The sequence below is a fragment of the Camelina sativa genome, chromosome 16 (assembly GCF_000633955.1).
Source record: "Camelina sativa cultivar DH55 chromosome 16, Cs, whole genome shotgun sequence".
NCBI lineage: Eukaryota > Viridiplantae > Streptophyta > Magnoliopsida > Brassicales > Brassicaceae > Camelina > Camelina sativa.
In genome coordinates, this window is record NC_025700.1 from 3,111,213 (window position 1) to 3,130,649 (window position 19,437).

The window sequence follows — 19,437 nt, forward strand, 5'->3', positions numbered from 1 at the left end:
ATTTTTTGTAATTAAATAATATATACCTAATTGTTAAAATTAATATACAATAAAAAAAATTTGGTTGAATATTACCAAATTTCTACGTTGTTAAAAGTACATGTAATGTTGATTATATCGCCATTCTCCATTATAAGCTATAAATTTAAGGTTTTTACTTTGAGAAAATTAAAGATATCGTTTAATCGCTTGAATTGATAGTTGGATATACTGTTCATAAAATTAAGAAAAAACCATCCATACATCACCAACACAAGCTCTATGTCACTAAGCAACACATACATCGCCCTTTCAATAGCAAAACAGAGCATACTCTACACAGAAATGACTACATGCTTTATATACACAATTGTATTCTCCTGCACATGCTTGTTCACTCTTCAGTTTCCTCCACACTTGCCAATTCCTTCTTCTTAACTTCGTTTCCACATGTCTTTCTCCTTGTATAGACCATAACGCTAAGCATGGCCCTTCTAAAATTTACCAAAGCATAGCATACCTGATGAGAATAAATCAAAATCATTTAATTAGTATAGTTAAAAACAATGCATACATAATTAAATGATTATTCCGAATAATGTATACATAGTGGATATATATCTCTTGTTTCAATATCGATTGAGCAAGCTATAGAAAGACATATTGACAAACCTAGGAGAGATGAAATATGCAAAATAGAACAATCAATAAGAAAAAATTGTATGCCACTTTGATCATGCTTACAACTTGGACCGTGCAAGGGCTGAAAATGAAAATCAATATGCCAAACAAAAGGTAATTTTGGGAACGAACATCAATCAACATATATATTGTGGGAAAGTTAATAAAAAATGGTCCAAAATAAAAAGATTGGATTGCATTAAGTAAAATGACTAACCATTGTTGTTCTCTCTTTTCTTCTTGTTATTCTCCTGAGTAAAACAGACAAAGAGAATTAAATTCTTTTTATTTTTCTGTGAAGATTTGAGGAAAGGTTACATGAAGGAATTAAGTCAAATTTTACCCAACAACATAGATCAATCGTTCCATTAATAAGAAGAAGTCCATATGTGAGGTAAAGGTACCATAAGGATATCATGTCTTGTAAATGGCATAGAAGACAATTTGAAACCGCATTGGCGGAAAGCTCTTTCTTTCATGTTGGAGACTGACCCCTACAGTTAGATGGTAAACATTAAACAAAAGATGTAAAAACCTCACGATCCATAAGCAATTGCTAAATAAAACAATAGGTGAAAGAGTGGGAGACTGTAATTCGGAATCAGAACTTGCAAATCGATAATTCTATAGATGAGAATTACTCCAGCTTTATCTTTTGGATAATTAATTCCATGTCCAGGATATTAAAGCTCTGATCTTCCATTCTTTTTTCAAAGAATTTAGATGTGAAAGATAGGTATAATCCAGAGAATCTTCCACCTGAATATATAAAAATCATAATTAATATGAGTTGAAGATAAAATCTATGAATATGATTTGGACATTCACCTGACTGAGAATTGTAACTGTAGTGTAGATGAGCAGAAGAAAAAAACGATGGAAAATAGAGGATTAGAAGAGAGGATAACAGATAATAGAAACTGAATTGGGATTTATAATGCTGGAATCGGTTGTAAAATCACCTTGAACGTGGAGGTGTTAGTGGTCGAAAAATTGGGGATACAACTCGATAAAGCATCGTGAAGAAGAAGAAAGAAAATAGATTTAGGGGGTGTTATTCAATCTTGTATTTTAATGGAGTTGAGTGTATTTCAAAATCCAGCGTTATTCAATTAGGTATTTAAAAAAATATAATAAAATCTGCTGTTATTGGATTAAAAATTTGTTGGATGATTTTAAAGCACTTGTAAAATTGTTGTTATTCAATTTCCAATGGATTTTGTTTCACTTTAGATTTTGATGTATTTTACATCCAAAACACGAAGAAACACAATCTTAACAAATTTTGAAGTATTTCATCTCTCTAAGATTTTTCATAAAACTTCTCCCGATGAAATCAATAACATCTGGTAATTTCGTCGTCGTCGACATCCTCGTGTTCACCGAATCGACCATCTCGCGATGCTTCCGAGACTTACCTTTTTCTAAAATCCAGTTCAGTTGCTGATTATTACAGCAAGTTCAAGCACTGGAAATGGCACCAGCAAATTACAAACTACCAAGTGCATGTCTTTAGATGCAGAAGAAGTTGTGTTTCGAGTATCACTAGAAGCAGCACAGATTATGAGGAGAGAAAGAAGCTATGAGTTCTTCTTCTAGCTTGGTGAGCTTAGCCAATGCCGGTTAGAAATCGCAACGTCGGTCACACATGTCGATTGGTCTGAGGGAAAATGGCATCCGAAACTGTACAATGCAAGAGACATCACTCCTTACCTCATCAGGAAAATCAAGGTTCCTCTTGTTCTTCTCTTTCTCAATGCTCCGTTAGATTTTGTTAGAAGCAAAAGCTTCTTCCTCTTTCACAGAACAGAACAAGCGTTTACTTTGTTGTTCTGTTTTAGTGAGACACTCGGTTTGTAAATAACAAAATCAGAGTAACAGAAACTGACAAAATCAGAGTTACATAAACCAAATATTAATATCAGCCCTTGTAATTGTACTCTCATGTGGCTGGATTCATTGAGAAAGCAGAGAGGAGCTGAAGTCAAAGGGTGTTGAAGAGTCTTATGCTTAAGCGTTGAGTATGATATCATACCATATGCTTGTCTTTCCTCTATACTCTGATTGGATTTGCAGGAAGGATATCAAATTTGTAATAGAAAGGAGTTACAAATCCCATCTATCAATTATCAGACTTTATTTCTTACAGATCCCATCTATCAATTTCTTTGGATGCAGGGATCAATGTTGTAGAGGAAAAGAGGCACAACAATGGCTTCAGAGCATCCTGAGATTAAAGTGAATCAAATGCAGTGCTTCTTAGAGCCATTGCAGGGTATGTCTTCTCCCTTGTCCCACGGTAAGTTGTTGGTTCTAAATATTTTGGGAAATACAGTTTCTCATATTTTCATGTTGGTATAATTTATGGTACAAATGAGATAACAATGAAAAGCATCTGAGGCCTGCAAATGGGTTACTTCAGTTCAGCTTCGTGGAGGGAATCTAATCGGTTAATTCAATTTATTTACCTTGGTGTTTCGATAACAACATAATTATGGGTAAATTTTTTTTTTCTTTAACTTCAAAAATAATAAAGTCCACTAGAATGCCATTCAAATCTATTAGTAATGCCATTCAAATCCACTAAGAATGCCAACAAATCCACGTTAATGCATTAGAAATCTATTGAATTCTAAAATCCACTACTAAGTGAAATCCATTAAAATTCCTCATCCAATAACACCCCCTTAGAGTTTACAAATCATTTTTATTGACTTGGGCTTTATTAATAGCCTAAACATCTATATTAACATATTTTTTTAACTTTTGTTCAGTTTTTCTTAGACCTAAAAACGTTTTTTTATTTTTTTCTTTCCCACTAATTTTTTTTTTGTCCCAAAGTAATGGGTAAATGTTTTTGTTTTTTTTTTTAATTTTGAAATACTAAATCTGATGTGGCAGAATTTCATTATAGGATAAAGGATATATATACTTACAGTAATTAAAATAATTTTCAGTCACTTCATTTTATTCTTTTACGACTAGTCACTTTTATTTTTAAAAAAAACGATTTTGTATTTTTGTTATGGCTCTGTTATATTTATTTGCTTTGGATATGGATAGAAAGTAACAAATAAATGCTTTTAATTTGGCTCAAACTGAAAAAATGTTTTGAGGATATATATATTAAAAAAAAAAAAAAAGAGGAATCCAATCCAATAATTGTATTTGTCTCTTCTTCTTAAAAGAACCAACCAAAAAAAAAAAAATGACAGCATAAACTCCGTGAGCCCACCGTCACTTTCATCCGTTTGAAATCCCAACGTTCCTATTTCTATTTCAAAGACACACCACTCAACAGAGGCCAAAACTAAAAGCATCATCTCTCTCTCTCTTCTTCTTCTTCTTCTTCTCAAGATTCAAAAAACGAAACATCACCAAACACAAAAATGGGATGTTTTATGGGTTGTTTCGGTCTCTCTTCCAACAAAAAACGCAGAAGCTCCATCAGGAAGATCCTTCCTCGAGATCAAGTAAGCTTCTTCCCCCCCCCCCCCCCCCCCNCCCCCCCACTAAGTGTAAAAGAACACACTTTCTTAAAAAGTTTAAGTTTTTTCATGACTCTGATTTGAAACCATGACTTTTCTTGCAGAGAATTTGTAGCTACGAGCCTCTACTACATTCTTCAGATCCGACAGAGTTCAGTACTTTTGTTGATAACCCTCAAAAGATCTCGAATTCGAACCTCAGGTCTGTGTTTCTTCCATTTACCATCTTCTTAAGGACTTTGGATTTATTTAAAATATTGAAACTTTTTTAATTTTTGATCTGAAGATCACCAATCTGATAACCGATTATGAAAAGCCAAAATGAGACCCGGTTTTAGCAGTTTTAAAAATGGATGTTTTATGTTTGATGCTTTGATGTGTCAGGGGTGAGGTGGAGGAGGATGAGGAGAAGAAGAAGGTGACCAAGAAGACGAGGAAGAGAGTCAGATTTGACTTGAATGTACAAACCTATGAACCTATTGTACCACCATCATTTGAGAATGATTGCAGTGATAATGAAGAAGGAGAAAGAATCAAGGGGTCCTCAGTTATCGATAAGAAACCAGAGGATCTAAGCAGTAGACCAGTGTATCCTTCAAACTATAGGTACCACAATTGCGTGACTAGTTTTGAAGATGAAGATGATGAAATGGGTTACGGAGAGAGTGATTTGGAGGATGAAGACTATTACACAGATGATGAAAACGACTATGAAGATGATGCTGATGATGAAGAAGAAGAGAAGGACCAGGATGTGACTCCTCTCTTGAATCCTGTGGAGAATCTTGCTCAGTGGAAAGCGGTTAAATCAAGGCCGGTGAAACTTAAACGAGAAATGAAAGAGAATGTTCAAGCAACCCCGCTACTGAAGGAGTTAATCGTCAATACTAGCCTTTCCAATTGGATAGCCTCACCAAAGAGTTTTCATGGGAATGGTTCGTCAAAGAGATCCCCAATTGTGGATATCACCAACATGGAGAACAGGTAAAAGGTTTTCACAGTGATTCAGAAGAAGAAACGAAAAAAGTGTGTTTTGTTGTTTTGTCTTTTGTAGCATTTCTGATTCTTTTTGTGTGTATGGATGAAGGCTTGCATCAGTTTCCCCATTTCGGGTTTATTTTTTGCCACTTGTTGTTTCTGCAACTATATATCTTGAAAAAGTTGTGACCTTTCAAAGTTTTTGCATCTGCTTATTAGGGAGTCGATGAGGATTACAAAACTACTGGAAGAAGAGGAAAAATAATATCAATTTGCTGCATATATGTACTTACAACTTAACAAGTGTGTATGTTGCAGACAGACATGCAGAGTTTACTATAAAAAACCTGTCAAATCAAACAGCACTCAAAGATCTTCGATTTGAAGATCAGCCTCTATTGAACAATAGAGCAGTAAATAATAATCTATATACTCACACTCCTGTCACTGAGATGAGACGATCTGATAATATAGCTTATGAGTCTACATCCCTTGTTTTTGTCTGGCTTCTTGTCACAAGTCCTGAGCACAAAATCAGACAGTTACATGATTGTGATGTCACTCGCTTAAGTTGGTTCGTCTTTCCTCACAAAAATGATTTCTGAAAAGAGGTCAGATACAAGGACGAGCTCATTGTTAACTCCATGCTAAATGGTGATTGGTAGCGGATTTGAGGACTACATAACTGTGCAGATGCATGAATCTGATTCATCATCATCTGTATCGCTAACTTCGCTGCAAGCAAAAACAAATGGAGACAGACGTAAGATATATAGTTCTTTTCAATTACCAAGGAAACAAACAACAATGTAAGAGCGTAAGTTCTTAAACAGAAGATAGCTACTCTATTGGAGCTATAATAGAGGGACTACCAATATGGAACATCAAAAAGATGTTAACAATAATCTGACTTCTACAAGATTTTCCAATGGTATTCGTTAATATTCCTAGACCGGTCAAATGAAAAAGGTGTAATAAGCACGTTATCTTCAGGGTTCTTTGCCTAAAGTCAGATCCCACAATCCCCAAAATGAAGTGAGAAACAGGCTTAAAGGTTTGTTTCCACTATCGGTACGTGCACTAAAACGTACCACAGATAGTTGCACAAACGATAAAGAAATTTGCTATCAGCTACATTACAAAGGCAAGCCTAACGTTTTCTCATAGGCTAATCAACAAGAATACTCAGCTAAACGAGTTCCAGGTAAGTGCTGACAAATCATGAGAAACGGCTTAAGCAGCTAAAATAATTTTTCTATTGAAACCATTCCTAAACAAAAAGACCACTAGAAAGCATTTCTAAGGTTTGCAATATCATTAACATCTACGCACCAAACCAAGACCAAATAAGCGAGAACAGAATCCCAATGAGTTCAAAATAAGGTGAACAAGACAAAAAAAACTTGAGATAACAGAACAATCGACAGAGATATAGTTTGTAAAGTGACAGAGATATAGTTTGTAAAGGGATCATAATTTACCTTGGTTCATAAACTAAAACCTCAGCAAGATTGTCTCCTTTGTTGTCATTCCATTGCACAGTCCTCTTAATTTTGTCAGTGCTTCTGGACATCATCCCTCCTTTCCTCGGAGGCAATAAACATTGTGACTCACTACTTTCTTCTTCTTCCTCCTCAGAAATCTGATCTTCAATCTCACTGTTATCTAGACTAACAATAATAGCCTTATTCTCACACCCATTAGCTTCTTTACCCTCTCCACGAACCGTATCCATAGCAAATCTTAATAAAATACCACCAATCTATGGAAACTAGACCCCAGCAAGTTGTACCAATCTGGAGAAGATAAAAAAGAGATCTTTGTTTCCTAATTCATCTCATTCCATAAACCCTAGCCATTGACCCTCAATTTCGCTCCACAAACTCTGGATCCCCCACAATCAAGTGATTGATTGATTCAAAAGGTTTTGAGTTTGATCCTGTTACACAAAAACAGAATGCAAATTATGAATCTTAAAAACAAACCCTAACCACCAAATCCAAAGAAGTCAACGCTTTGGATTCGAGATCCTAAACTAAAATCATAAAACTTCGAAATGAGAAAGCTTTAAACTTACGTAGTAAAAAATTTCAGAGTTTTCGTTTTTTCTCAGATTGACGAAACGGAAAAATCTCGAATTTTCTTTCTAAGGGCAAAAAAATCGAAACTTTAGCAACAACAATAAAGACCCATATCGAATTCAAAATCCAACAATCCAGGAAACTTCGAAATTCCCAGTTTTTTTTTTTTTGTTTCTTCTTCTTCTTCTTCCTGATCCGATAACGAGAAAAAAATAAGGAAGAGAGAAAAAAAAAACAAAAAGGGAAAGTGAAGGATTGAAATCTGAGAGACGCGTTTCTCTCTCAGCTGAGTTGTGATTGGGTCTGCTCTGCTCTGACAAACAAATTGATAAATACAATTTCGTTGAATAGTAATTAACGGTTTAGATTTTTTAACTTGAGATATTTGTAGATTGATTTAAGAGATTAAGCTTTTTTTTTGTTTGACGCACTGTAGGTAATCTCGTTATGAGTTTCATACACTTTGTTGCCGTTGACTAAACATATTTTAACTAACAAATTTGCTATATTTTAATTACTTGTTGAACTTTTTATGTCTTTTAGTTTAATATGCTTTGAATTTTTCGTATATGTTGACAAATTCAGAATATACACCTATAGAAAGTATAATTAAAAACAAATTGAATAGACGTCTTACTATAATACTATTATCTTAGCATATGTATATTTTTTATGTGACTATGATTAATTATCTGTTTTTAAATTATCGGAAAAAAAAAAAGAGTCGGGGTTAAAGAGTTCAATGGGTTATCTTACAAGTTGTATTATCAAAATCAATTTCAGTATTGATGGTCATGATCATAAACAAAGATAGATTAGCGGACACATTTTTTTTAATTAAAAAAAGTAGTGCATCAATCTACTATATAAGAAAGACACTAATCTTTTGACAAAAAAAAAAAAAAAAAGAAAAGAAAAAAGAAAGACACTAATCTACATTGACCATTCTTTTACGCCTAAGTAAACCTCACCTAGGAATAAAGAAGGATGGTGGGGAGTTAATTACGTACGGGTGGGGGTAAAGTCAAAAGCCTGTGGTTCGTGTGAAACCGACGCTTAATGTTCATTGGATTAGCTTGGATTACATTTCAAGTATTGCTCTTTTAATGATAAGGTCCACATAAGAAGAAAGAGGAAAACACTCGATTGATTTTTTTTTTCTTTTTTCTTCTAACAGTAGAGTTTTTGACTTTGAGGTTGAAATACACATTATATTCTATAAGTACTCCAGAAACAAAGATCAGTGAGAAAATATATGACTCTAGTTACGATTATAAAAATTAACATGGTTTAATTATTTAAGATGTAATCTAAGTTTCTGACAGGAAAACTCAGTTCAGTTTAGCTCTTTGTTAGATTCTGTTTTCCAATCCCGATATAAAAAAAAAAAGAACATCAGATTCTTTCTTTGGCACTATTCGACCGTGTGAATCGACGTCCATCAAATCCCACAGCTTTAATCCAACGGCTGAGATACCGTTAAAACTCTTTATCAACGACAACGAAGCCAATGTTTAGATTGGGCTGACACAGTACAATCCACAATATTGGATTTCAATCGCAGGTATAATAGCTAAATGTTTTGCTTAGAAACATGATAAAAATGATTGCAAATTAAAACTGACATTTTACTCAACCTCCAATAAATTCACCAACACACATACAAACAAAAGAAAAAAATATCCCCACTTAGTCTCTCCCACACACAGATATATGTGAAATGAACACGTACCTATAAATAATAAACTGATGACAAAAATAAAATAAAAGAAGGTTACAATTTATAATTATTGTACCGCCAAGCTTCTTGCGAGCTGTTTCAACTTTCAAGAATGGCATATCTCGAAAGAGCATCTCCAACGTTGAGAGAAACACTCCTCAAGATATATCGGTAAGCCACTCTCTCTCTCTCTCTTTAAATCTCCGGTCCAGTTTCATTTCCGGTTTAGCTTTAATCAAGATGATTTGAATTGTTATTCAAAAAACAAAAGATGATTTGAATTGAATTGTTTATTATTCAAAAAAAAAAAGATGATTTGAATTGATGTTGTTTGTAAAGTTTTAGCAAACATGGATTTTTATTGTAACTCAAAATCAATTGATATATATATATATATAGTAAGTGGGATAATTTAAAAATTGTTGTTTAGACTCATATCCACTTCTAGTGGTGAACATCATAAACATAATTAAGATCCACTAAAAAGTAATATAATGTGTCATTGTCCTTGAATCCATGGCAGTGCTGAAAAACCTATCGAGGTCGATCAACATTTCCACGAGTTCGGTTCGATTCAATATCACATCAAGGTATATATTTTTGCGTCTCCTTTATTTTTCTTGCTTATTTGACTATATTTACTGTAACAAATATGAAATATATGATTTGGGCATCCAGTACTCGGTTTCGGATCCAAATATTGTGCATGTATCGACCTCGACGTTGCTTGAGACACAAGGAGCAGTGACGTTGAAGGAGATTTCAAGTCACACTTATGAGGTGATTAAGAATATTGCAGTTGGTGTGATTGATATTGTTGATCCACCAAGGTTAGGGTTTCAATTGACCCTTGCGCTTCACCTTAACAATATACCACGTGGCAAAGGTAATTTAGCTTGTAATATATATATATTGTAATTTAAATTTTCTTAATTAAAAGTTTTCTTCATTTTTACTCTTTCAACTTCAGAAGCCATCAAAGTCATAACAAGGATTTCCGAAATACAAGCGTTAATATTAAGTAGCCAACTTAAAGAGATGCTGAGAAAAATGAATTTTCAAGATGATTCACTGGCGATGAACAACAACAACAGGCCCATCAGGATTGTTTATCACCCAAGTGAACCTTTCTACGTCTTTAAACAGGTTTATTTGAGATATATATATATATATATATATATATATATATATATATATATATCCAACTAAATAATATGATCGACGTCAAAATTTTCTCGAATAAAATTTCAACTATTCTTGAATTATTTTTTTCAGCCGGAGAAAATTACAGCCGTGTTTCCAATGAATTTTAAAGATAACTCGGATGTGGTCATTGCCACATCGTTCTTCCAGGTAAAATTACAATGGATGCATCATATATTCATATATATGTGATTCAAAGACAATTTCATATTGGGTAGACGTAGGAGAAATATGCATTAAGACACTAATGTTGGTTAATGTTGAAAACATTAAATTTTGGTCGATGAAAAGGAGTTAGTGGAAGTGGGAAGTCAAAAGGAAATGGGAAAGGCACCACAATGTAGTTGGTCACCAATACCTCCTCTCCAACTTAGAGGAGAACCGGTCCAAGACTTAACCACCAATTCTGGTTTTGTATCTTTTGGTACATTTTGTTTCTTTTTTTATCTGTTTGATTATCAAACTCATCTAACTTCTTTAATTAGTATTATATGCACGATTTTCAACCAATTGTTCTTATTGGCAGATATTACTTCACGGCACGTTGAAGGAAAGAGACTAGACAAAACGGTTTGGAATTTGCTAAATTTCTACGCATACGTTAAATATCATATTAAGGTACATTAGTGGTAAATTCTTGTCAGAAAAAAAACATTCGATAAGTTGTATTCTTGTAACTGAAAATTCCCAACCATATTTATTGGTTAAATAGTGTTCGAGAGGATACATACAGAGAAAAATGAGAAAAAGAATGGACAGTTTAGTTAAGGTATGTTAATAAAATAATATTACACTCACGAAATTACAACAATAATAGACATTTCATATACCTTAAGATAACTTATTTTTGTAAAATTTACATTATATACGCAGCTGCTTGATAACACAAGCCTAGAAGAAGAAGCTGATCATCAAAAGGGTATCCTTTTTTCCAAACATCCTAATATTAAGGTTTTTGTACAATATTTTAAGTTAAAATTTTTCATTGCCTATAATTTGTAGAAAACGGAAGATGCAAATACGTAAAGGAGTTTGTGAAGGTACCAAAAGGCAAATTGATGATGAAACAACGATGCAAGGAGATGACAAGGAGAGTGAAGATAAGTAAGTTCCGGATCAAAATGAACGGTTGTGCTCGATTTCGATTCAATCAACGGTGGATATCTCTTCCCAAATTCTCTTCGAAACCCTCAAATAAATCATCATACACAAAACTCGACTAAGTAATCTCTTAACTCTCGATTTGTCTTTCTTGTGACCACACGCTTCAAACTTGACTTTTAGTAGCAATGCATTGATGAAGTATAGTTTTCTGACGATAATACTAAATTTATAGATGTTAATTAAAAACAACCAAAATAAATCAAATCAAGAGTTGGCATTGAATGCTGCATGTACGTAACAGTTACTATTCAGTATGTACAAGTACCATACAGTATTCACTGTTTTAAAAATACTAAGTTAGACCCGCGCTACGTCGTGAGATATTTTTTATAACTATTCTTAGATATATTTAATTATTGAAAATATGTTTTTTTAACTGGATTAATTATAAAAACTACAGTTTATACAATGTTAAGATAGAAAAATGCACTAATAAATAAAAATAGAGTAATCTCAAAGTCAATCATAGGATGACTTATAAATGTTTACATTTAAATTGGGTAAAATTAATTATATAAATAGTCTAACTAATCCTAATCTACGTTCTATTTATTTTCTTTACCTTTTGTGGAAGATATATTAGTATAGTTTGAATTTGTGGTGTTTTCTGTAGTTTTTACAAATTTAATCACATAATTGTTATATAGTGTTTTTTGTCTTGTTAAAAAAGTTATTATTTGTCAAACTACATAGACATATTTTTACTTTAATCTGGTTTTGTATGTTATTTTAATACTATTATACTTATGTTGAATAGCATATGTATTAAGTTAATTGTCAAAGTAATATTTAAATTGTAGATAATTAATTAGTTTTTACTGATTTTAAAAATATAATATAAAACCTTACATTGATTTTCACTACGTCGCCGGGTTATTCTTTATGTTTTTTGTAGTGTAAAATCACTTTTATTTTTTTAAGGATGTTCATGTGTTTATTTTATTTTATTATGAGTTGTTATTTCTTTTTATTTTAGTTTTTTTTGTAATGAAATTGTAGAGTATAATGTTTTTTTTTCTTGTTCTAGGATGTATTGGAGGTCCATTTTATTAGTTTTGTTGTTTTGTTATTATTCTTACTTAATTTTGGCTGTTGATTTTTTTATTTAATAACATATACCGTGTGTGTTTTATTGATTTTGTTTTTTTTTCTTATTATTATTGGTAGAATTGCTTAATTGGATTGTCTATGTAACATAAAATAAGTACTTGGATTTGGAAGAACTGTTTTCTTTTTTTCTTACATACTTTCACTGTTGTTTATGAAGTGTGATTTAAAAATAAAAATAGTTGTTTTGAGAAATTTAAACAGCCCCTCCTCATAAAGCTAAGGAGCACAAATCACTATTAGAAAGTAAGCATAGTTCTTTTATGTTTTATTTATCTTATTAGGAGTTTTAAATTCTAAGACCACATTATGTAGCTACAAGTTCTTTTATTTTATTCTAAAATAATTTTATCTTTTAAAAAAAAGATTGTATTGGTTTTATTGAATTTACCTTTGAATATAAATTTGCAGAAGCACAGAAATGAGTACACCTACATTCAACTTAACTTTATCATCACACCTCATACAACTTATGCACAAATCATTGTTATAAAGTAAAAGACAGAGAAAAAACTAGAAAAAATGAGAAATCAATACAATAAAAGTAGGAGAGATGCAAAGATACAGATGTCAACATAATGCAATTGTCAAGCTCCAAAACCTGCAATAGATTATATGTGGATGTGGTTAACCCAACTGAAATTGTGGTCTTCGTTTAAAGATTGTAGAACAATACGCTTTGGGTGTGGTCCACACCGTGTGGAAAACAAAAGAAAATAGTTAAAGGTTGTAGAACGATCACTGACCTCTAACGCAGGACTATTAGCAATCCAAGTCATAGAAGCGGATGTCATAACCTCACAGCTATGAACAATCAACAATGGAAGATGTGCTGAGTTCAAAGAACAAAAGGGAAATCAAGTCAGGAAAAAAAGAGAATGAGACAACATAAATGGAGGGAGCAAAGAAGATATCTAATACGACCAACCTAAAGAGATATATTGGGCAGTATGAAGCATTCAAAATATGCAGATTAGCACAAGCCTGGGCTATATGGCGCAAAGTTTCATCACTAAAACAGGAACAATTAGAAACGTCTAGTGACTCTTAATTGAGGACATGAAATGACCGCTGAACGAATAGTAGCATCCAAAAGCTTATGGCATGAGGCTATATCAAGAAGTTGGAGGAGTGGACAGTTAATCATCGCCCGTGACATATTAATTCTTTTTAATGATAAAGACATGAGTTGTGGACACTGAAGAAAGAAAAATAATCAATACAATAAAACAATGATAAATATACATTGGACAAAACAGAGTTAGTCTACAATCAAGATAAAATCAGAGGCAGCTGCAAATTCACTACAAGGATGTTAGAGCAGAGTTTACAAGCTTGGTTTCAAAATTCTAAAAGATGATAAGGTCACACCTCTGCACAATTTCATTGAAAAATCAAAACTTTATTTTCGACCATTTTATATCAATTTCCATTTTTTAGAAGGTTCTTCTTTCAAAAGAAAACATAGCCAAGAAAAAGGAGTTAGAGAACTCACGCAAGCCAGAGTACATTTTGCCACGCTTGTGATGCAAATCATGATTAGCTTCCTCCATGTACTATCCTCAGTAGTAGCAGCTGCGACATTGCTACTTTTTCCTGAACTAACTGATGTAATCGAATTTCAGAGGTCCGTAAGCATTCCAATTAAGCCCCAGCGGCTTCACCTTCCTCCTCCCTCGCCAGCATCTTCGCACACAGCCTCCAACGTGGGACTCTGGGTGCCCTCTCGTTTTTACCAAATTTCAAAAATCGCCATCGCCGTGATTGTTCTCCATGGTCGTTGCTAAAGAAGATTGTTTTCCACTTTCACGATTAATAAGAATCAAAATTGAAGATGAGCGAAGTTTCTGAGACTGAAAGAAAAAAAAAGGATACAAAGTTTGAGATTGTTTATCCCTAAAATTAACATCCAATGGATTAGAGCTGATTATAGATTGAAGTCCAACAGATTACCGTAATCCAATCTCTTCTCCGTTTATGTATATTCAGAGTGATGGCTGAGTCTCGAAATATGGTGAAGCAAGAAGAGAAATGGGAAGGTAAAATAGAATGATGACATGTAAGCAAATTAGAAATGGTGTGTATTAAATTGTTATAATTTGATTGGGTATTCATTTTAACTGATGTGTTAGTTTATGCTTGAAAACAAAAGCTGAGGTGTTATGTTATGGTGAGAAATATTGTAGTTTTATTGTATTGATTTGATATAATTTTGTTGATGAGTTATAATTTCATGAAATTTTGAAGAGAATCTTAGTTATTTTGCGCATCATACTAAAAACGTTAATTATTCCACCTCACACGGCAGTACACATAAATCAGCAAATCGTTCCAGCAACGTGCATGGGGACCATATGTGGGTCACTTTACTCTTCATTTTTTTCTCTTGCAAACAATAATTTCAATCCCATAACTTCCAGGCATGTCGTCACCTTTGGTTCTACCTTCTAACCCCATATTGATCAAGAAGTTCAAATTTGGTGATTTGCTGCTACTCACTGCAATATATCAATATTGATTAACCACTTATGGTTATATTAATTAATTTAGGTAATTTTTAATCACTCAAGATTTTTGTGAAGGACGAGTAGTGGTTTTTGTCCAAAAGAAGCTGTATTTGCTTTGATGGACGTCCCATTCAAGTACTGTGTTCCATAGAATAAGATGAAGTCAATTCTCGCAGACAAGATATTACGATTTTATATATTTCTCTTCAATTCCTGAATTACGATGAAATAGATTTACACATCGAATAAGCACGTTTTTTTTTTTTCCACGGATCTCCTCGTGATTTAAAACTGTATTATATTTTCAGCAAAATGAAAATATCCACGTGGATGTACCATATTATATGATCATATTGCTTGTAGTCTTTGTTTTCTCTTAACCACAACGTCATGACACGTGTCATTTTTACATATCGTCCTTCTTTACTTATAAAGAACCCATGGCCATACCAAAGTATCAATGTGTACTTCATTTACCTAAGAAGAAACTGAGAGCATCTTCAATTATTCACACTTGCGAGAGTAAGAAAAAGAGAGAATGGGAGGACAGGCAGAGTCTTTGGCCACGACGGCGCCTTTAGCTCCGGTAACCGCTCAGCGAAAAGTACGGAACGATTTGGAGGAAACATTACCAAAACCTTGTAAGTGTGATTTAGGAGAAAAAAAAAATCACATCATACTAAGAAGTAATAAACATGACAATATCAATTTTTTCATACGTTATTGTGAGTTAACGAGTATTCTGACATTAATACTTTCAAGTTTCTTTTTAGATTATTAATAAACAAATGTTAGTATGTTTTTGTTGTTGTTAGTTAATTATAATTGATAATGAAAAACAGATATGGCAAGAGCATTAGCAGCTCCAGATACAGAGCATCCGAATGGAACAGAAGGTCACGACAGCAAAGGAATGAGTGTTATGCAACAACATGCTGCTTTCTTCGACCAAAACGGCGACGGAATCGTTTATCCTTGGGAGACTTATAAGGGTAAATTAATTAACCTTTTTTAATCTTCAGAAAAGAATGTAACTCTTTCATTATAACAACAAGGTAATTATTTTAAAGAAAAAGGAAAAATTTGTAGGATTTCGTGACCTCGGTTTCAACCCAATCTCCTCTCTCTTTTGGGGCATACTCATAAACCTAGCGTTTAGCTACGTTACACTTCCGGTATGGAAAACAAATTCTAAGACCCTTCCAACTTAATTTTAATCAGAACTATTATCATTTCTAGGATCTATATATTAAACGTTGTCAACTTTATATAATTAGAGTTGGTTGCCATCACCATTATTGCCTATTTATATCGACAACATACACAAAGCCAAACATGGGAGTGATTCAAGCACCTATGACACCGAAGGAAGGTAACATTTAAACATACACACAAAATACTCAATAACTTCTAATATGGAATTTTCAAGATACTCAATCCGTAAAATTGCTATTAATTGTAGGTATGTCCCAGTTAACCTCGAGAATATATTTAGCAAATACGCGCAAACGGTTAAGGATAAGTTATCATTTAAAGAAGTTTGGAACTTAACTGAGGGAAATCGAATGGCAATGGATCCTTTTGGATGGTTAGTACCCAAAAACATTCTTTTGGTTCTTTGTTGGATAATACATGCATGTACGGTAACTGGTATAAAACCAAACTAAATCTGCCGGTTTTAATTGTGTTGGTTGTGGCTGCAGGCTTACAAATAAAGTTGAATGGATACTACTCTATGTTCTTGCGAAGGACGAGGAAGGTTTCCTTTCTAAAGAAGCTGCGAGAGGTTGCTTTGATGGAAGTTTATTTGAATATTGTGCTAAAAAGAATAAAGAGAGAGCCAATTCTCGCAAACAAGACTAGAAATTTGTAAAGCTTTTTGAATAGAAGCATTGTGTAATTAGCTTCGTCTTGTTACTCAATTTATGGATTTGTATAATACGTTCGTAATCTATGTATCAAATTATAAATAAGAAAATACGTTAGAAAAAAAAGATTATGAATTTGTTTAGTAATGTTTACCTTGTTTTGGCTCTGTATAAAATATTGTTATTTTGTATAAGTAGATGTAAATTGATTTTAGAATATGGTCGTGAGAAATTTGTTGAAACTAAGAATTTGTTTAGTATTTTGACTGAAACGCTTCATGGGCTATGATGTGCCTTACAAGGCCTTTAGTACAGGTTTGGGGTTTAAACCCTAATCCCTTTTTCTCCTTCGTTTTTGCTTGAATCACTCCCATGTTTTGGCCTTTTGGGTGAATATGTGACGGCAGCACGTTTTTTATATTTAAAATCCTTTTGTTGTGTTATAATTTTATGAATTTTTGAAGAGAATCTTAGTTATCTTGGTATGAAATACTGTATTATTTTGCCTACCACACACCAAAATTCTTCTACTTATTCCCACCCTCTCACACGGCAGTACACATAAATCAGCAAATCGTTCCAGCAACGTGCATGGGGACCATATCTGGATCACTTTACCCGTCCTTTTTTTTTCTCTTGCAAACAATAATTTCAATCCCATAACTCTTTCAGGCATGGCGGCACCTTTGGTCCTAACTCCTAACACCATATTGATCAACAAGTTCAAATTTCATGATTTGCTAATCACTGCTATATATCAATTACTATACGATATTGATTAACCGCTGATAGTTATATTAATTAATTAAAGTGGTAATTTATTCACTCAAGATTTTTGTAAAGGACGAGTAATGGTTTTTTTTTGTCCAAAAGAAGCTGTAAAATATTTGCTTTGATGGAAGCCCCATTCAAGTACTGTGTTCCATAGAATAAGATGATCATTCAATTCTCGCAGACAAGACTACGAATACGATTTTATATAGATGAAATAGATTTACACATCGAATAAGCACGTTGTTTGTTTTTTTCCACCGATCTCCTCGTGATTTAAAACTTTATTAAATTTCAGCAAAATGAATCACGTGGATGGACCATATTATATGATCATCCTGCTTGTCGTCTTTGTTTTCTCTTAACCACAACGTCATGACACGTGTCATTTTTACATATCGCCCTTCTTTACATATAAAGAACCCATACCAAAGTATCATGAATGTGTACGTCTTTTGCCTAAGAAGAAACTGAGAGCATCTTCAATTATTCACACTTGCGAGAGTAAGAAAAAAAGAGAATGAGAGGAGAAGCAGAGTCTTTGGCCACGACGGCGCCTTTAGCTCCTGTAACCGGTCAACGAAAAGTACGGAACGATTTGGAGGAAACACTACCAAAACCTTGTAAGTGTGATTGACTGATTGTTAAGTAAAAAATACAAACAAAAATCACACCATGAAACCAGTAATATAATCGTTTATAATATTAACTTTATAAACATTCTTTTCCTAAATTATCGTGAGAAATGAGCATTTTCAAATTACGTACCTTCCCAAGTTCTATAATAATTAATAAACAAATGTTAGTTTGTTCTGTTGTTGTTCTGTTATAACTTATAACTCAATATGAAAATCAGATATGGCAAGAGCGTTAGCAGCTCCAGATACAGATCATCCGAATGGAACAGAAGGTCGCATAGCAAAGGAATGAGTGTTATGCAACAACATGCTGCTTTCTTCGACCAAAACGGCGACGGTATCGTCTATCCTTGGGAGACTTATAGGGGTACATTAATTAACCTTTTTTATATATATTTTTTTTATCTTCAGAGAAGATAAAGAATCAAATGTTTAATCATAAAATAAAACTCTTTCATTATATTAAAATAATTACAAAAAAAAAAATTGTAGGATTTCGTGACCTCGGTTTCAATCCAGTCTCCTCTCTATTTTGGTGCATATTCATAAACTTAGCCNAGGTTTGGGTTGACACATTTAGTTTTAGGGTATAGTTTTTAGGGATAGGATTTAGTATTTAGAATTTAAGGATTAATTTTTAGTATTAGAACTTTAATTCAACTATGTGGTATTTTTGGAANAAATTCTAAGACCCTTCCAATTTAATTTTAATTAATAACTATTATTTTTGTATGATTAATATAGTAATAAAACTTTATGTAACTAGAGTTGGTTGCCATCACGCGATATTGCCTGTTTATATCGACAACATACACAAAACCAAACATGGGAGTGATTCAAGCACCTATGACACCGAAGGAAGGTAACATTCAAACATCTATAAAAGATACTAGATAACTTCAAATGTAATATTCATGAAACTCAATCCGTAAAATTGTGATTGTAGGTATGTCCCGGCTAATCTTGAGAATGTATTTAGCAAATACGCCCGGACGATCAAGGATAAGTTGTCATTGAAAGAGCTTTGGAACCTAACCGAGGGAAATCGAATGGCAATGGATCCTTTTGGATGGTTAGTATTAAAAAGGATTTATTTGATTCTTAGTTGATGATACATGGATGTACGGTAACTGGTATAAACCAAAACTAAATATATTGGCCGGGTTTTGTTGTGTTGGTTGTGGCTGCATGCAGGCTTTCAAATAAAGTTGAATGGATACTACTCTATATTCTTGCAAAGGACGAGGAAGGT

General features: G+C 33.2%; 4 protein-coding genes, 1 long non-coding RNA gene and 1 pseudogene across 9 annotated transcripts; 4 read left to right on the forward strand and 2 right to left on the reverse strand.

Annotated features, from left to right (window-relative positions):
* LOC104749526 lies at positions 205-1,697 on the reverse strand. 4 transcript variants are annotated; one of them, XR_761389.1, is made up of 6 exons: positions 1,623-1,697; positions 1,489-1,505; positions 1,302-1,419; positions 1,004-1,154; positions 878-911; positions 205-499 (listed from the first exon to the last, which is right to left on the reverse strand). It is a non-coding gene; the product is annotated as an uncharacterized LOC104749526 (long non-coding RNA). The 4 variants fall into 4 exon arrangements; XR_761391.1 differs by having other exon boundaries at positions 1,269-1,419; XR_761390.1 differs by having other exon boundaries at positions 1,065-1,419.
* On the forward strand, positions 3,925-5,333 carry LOC104749528 (nucleolin-like). The gene is made up of 3 exons (XM_010471179.2): positions 3,925-4,133; positions 4,253-4,350; positions 4,533-5,333. Exons 1-3 carry the CDS (start codon positions 4,050-4,052, stop codon positions 5,134-5,136), a joined length of 786 nt encoding a protein of 261 aa, XP_010469481.1. The 5' UTR covers positions 3,925-4,049; the 3' UTR covers positions 5,137-5,333.
* On the reverse strand, positions 5,381-7,573 carry LOC104749527. Its single transcript, XM_010471178.2, has 3 exons — positions 7,204-7,573; positions 6,608-7,065; positions 5,381-5,861 (listed from the first exon to the last, which is right to left on the reverse strand). The coding sequence occupies exons 2-3, from the start codon at positions 6,859-6,861 to the stop codon at positions 5,804-5,806; spliced, it is 312 nt and encodes a 103-aa protein (XP_010469480.1). The 5' UTR covers positions 6,862-7,065; positions 7,204-7,573; the 3' UTR covers positions 5,381-5,803.
* On the forward strand, positions 8,900-11,904 carry LOC104749529 (actin-related protein 2/3 complex subunit 2B). Of its 2 annotated transcripts, none has more exons than XM_019237969.1 (10): positions 8,900-9,098; positions 9,451-9,517; positions 9,606-9,813; positions 9,901-10,073; positions 10,203-10,280; positions 10,422-10,554; positions 10,657-10,748; positions 10,843-10,899; positions 11,004-11,049; positions 11,133-11,904. In XM_019237969.1, exons 1-10 carry the CDS (start codon positions 9,040-9,042, stop codon positions 11,351-11,353), a joined length of 1,134 nt encoding a protein of 377 aa, XP_019093514.1. In that variant the 5' UTR covers positions 8,900-9,039; the 3' UTR covers positions 11,354-11,904. The 2 variants fall into 2 exon arrangements, with proteins under 2 accessions (XP_019093514.1, XP_010469482.1); XM_010471180.2 differs by having other exon boundaries at positions 9,898-10,073; positions 11,133-11,902.
* Positions 15,360-16,808, forward strand: LOC104749530 (probable peroxygenase 3). Its single transcript, XM_010471181.2, has 6 exons — positions 15,360-15,549; positions 15,751-15,900; positions 15,998-16,083; positions 16,186-16,280; positions 16,371-16,496; positions 16,612-16,808. Exons 1-6 carry the CDS (start codon positions 15,447-15,449, stop codon positions 16,769-16,771), a joined length of 720 nt encoding a protein of 239 aa, XP_010469483.1. The 5' UTR covers positions 15,360-15,446; the 3' UTR covers positions 16,772-16,808.
* LOC104749531 overlaps positions 17,994-19,437 on the forward strand; it is a 4,751-nt pseudogene continuing 3,307 nt past the window's right edge.

Excerpts from the sequence above, each read along its gene's own strand:
- LOC104749527 (XM_010471178.2), bottom strand. The coding sequence starts at position 6,861 with ATGGATACGGTTCGTGGAGAGGGTAAAGAAGCTAATGGGTGTGAGAAT. Across the intron at positions 5,862-6,607 it reads GTTTTAGTTTATGAACCAAG|CGAAGTTAGCGATACAGATG; the intron begins GTAAATTATGAT and ends TTTTGCTTGCAG.
- LOC104749529 (XM_010471180.2), top strand. The coding sequence starts at position 9,040 with ATGGCATATCTCGAAAGAGCATCTCCAACGTTGAGAGAAACACTCCTC. Across the intron at positions 9,518-9,605 it reads CGATTCAATATCACATCAAG|TACTCGGTTTCGGATCCAAA; the intron begins GTATATATTTTT and ends TTGGGCATCCAG. Across the intron at positions 11,050-11,132 it reads AGAAGCTGATCATCAAAAGG|AAAACGGAAGATGCAAATAC; the intron begins GTATCCTTTTTT and ends TATAATTTGTAG.
- LOC104749530 (XM_010471181.2), top strand. The coding sequence starts at position 15,447 with ATGGGAGGACAGGCAGAGTCTTTGGCCACGACGGCGCCTTTAGCTCCG. Across the intron at positions 15,901-15,997 it reads TCCTTGGGAGACTTATAAGG|GATTTCGTGACCTCGGTTTC; the intron begins GTAAATTAATTA and ends AAAAATTTGTAG. Across the intron at positions 16,084-16,185 it reads TTAGCTACGTTACACTTCCG|AGTTGGTTGCCATCACCATT; the intron begins GTATGGAAAACA and ends TTATATAATTAG.
- LOC104749528 (XM_010471179.2), top strand. The coding sequence starts at position 4,050 with ATGGGATGTTTTATGGGTTGTTTCGGTCTCTCTTCCAACAAAAAACGC. Across the intron at positions 4,134-4,252 it reads AGATCCTTCCTCGAGATCAA|AGAATTTGTAGCTACGAGCC; the intron begins GTAAGCTTCTTC and ends CTTTTCTTGCAG. Across the intron at positions 4,351-4,532 it reads ATCTCGAATTCGAACCTCAG|GGGTGAGGTGGAGGAGGATG; the intron begins GTCTGTGTTTCT and ends TTGATGTGTCAG.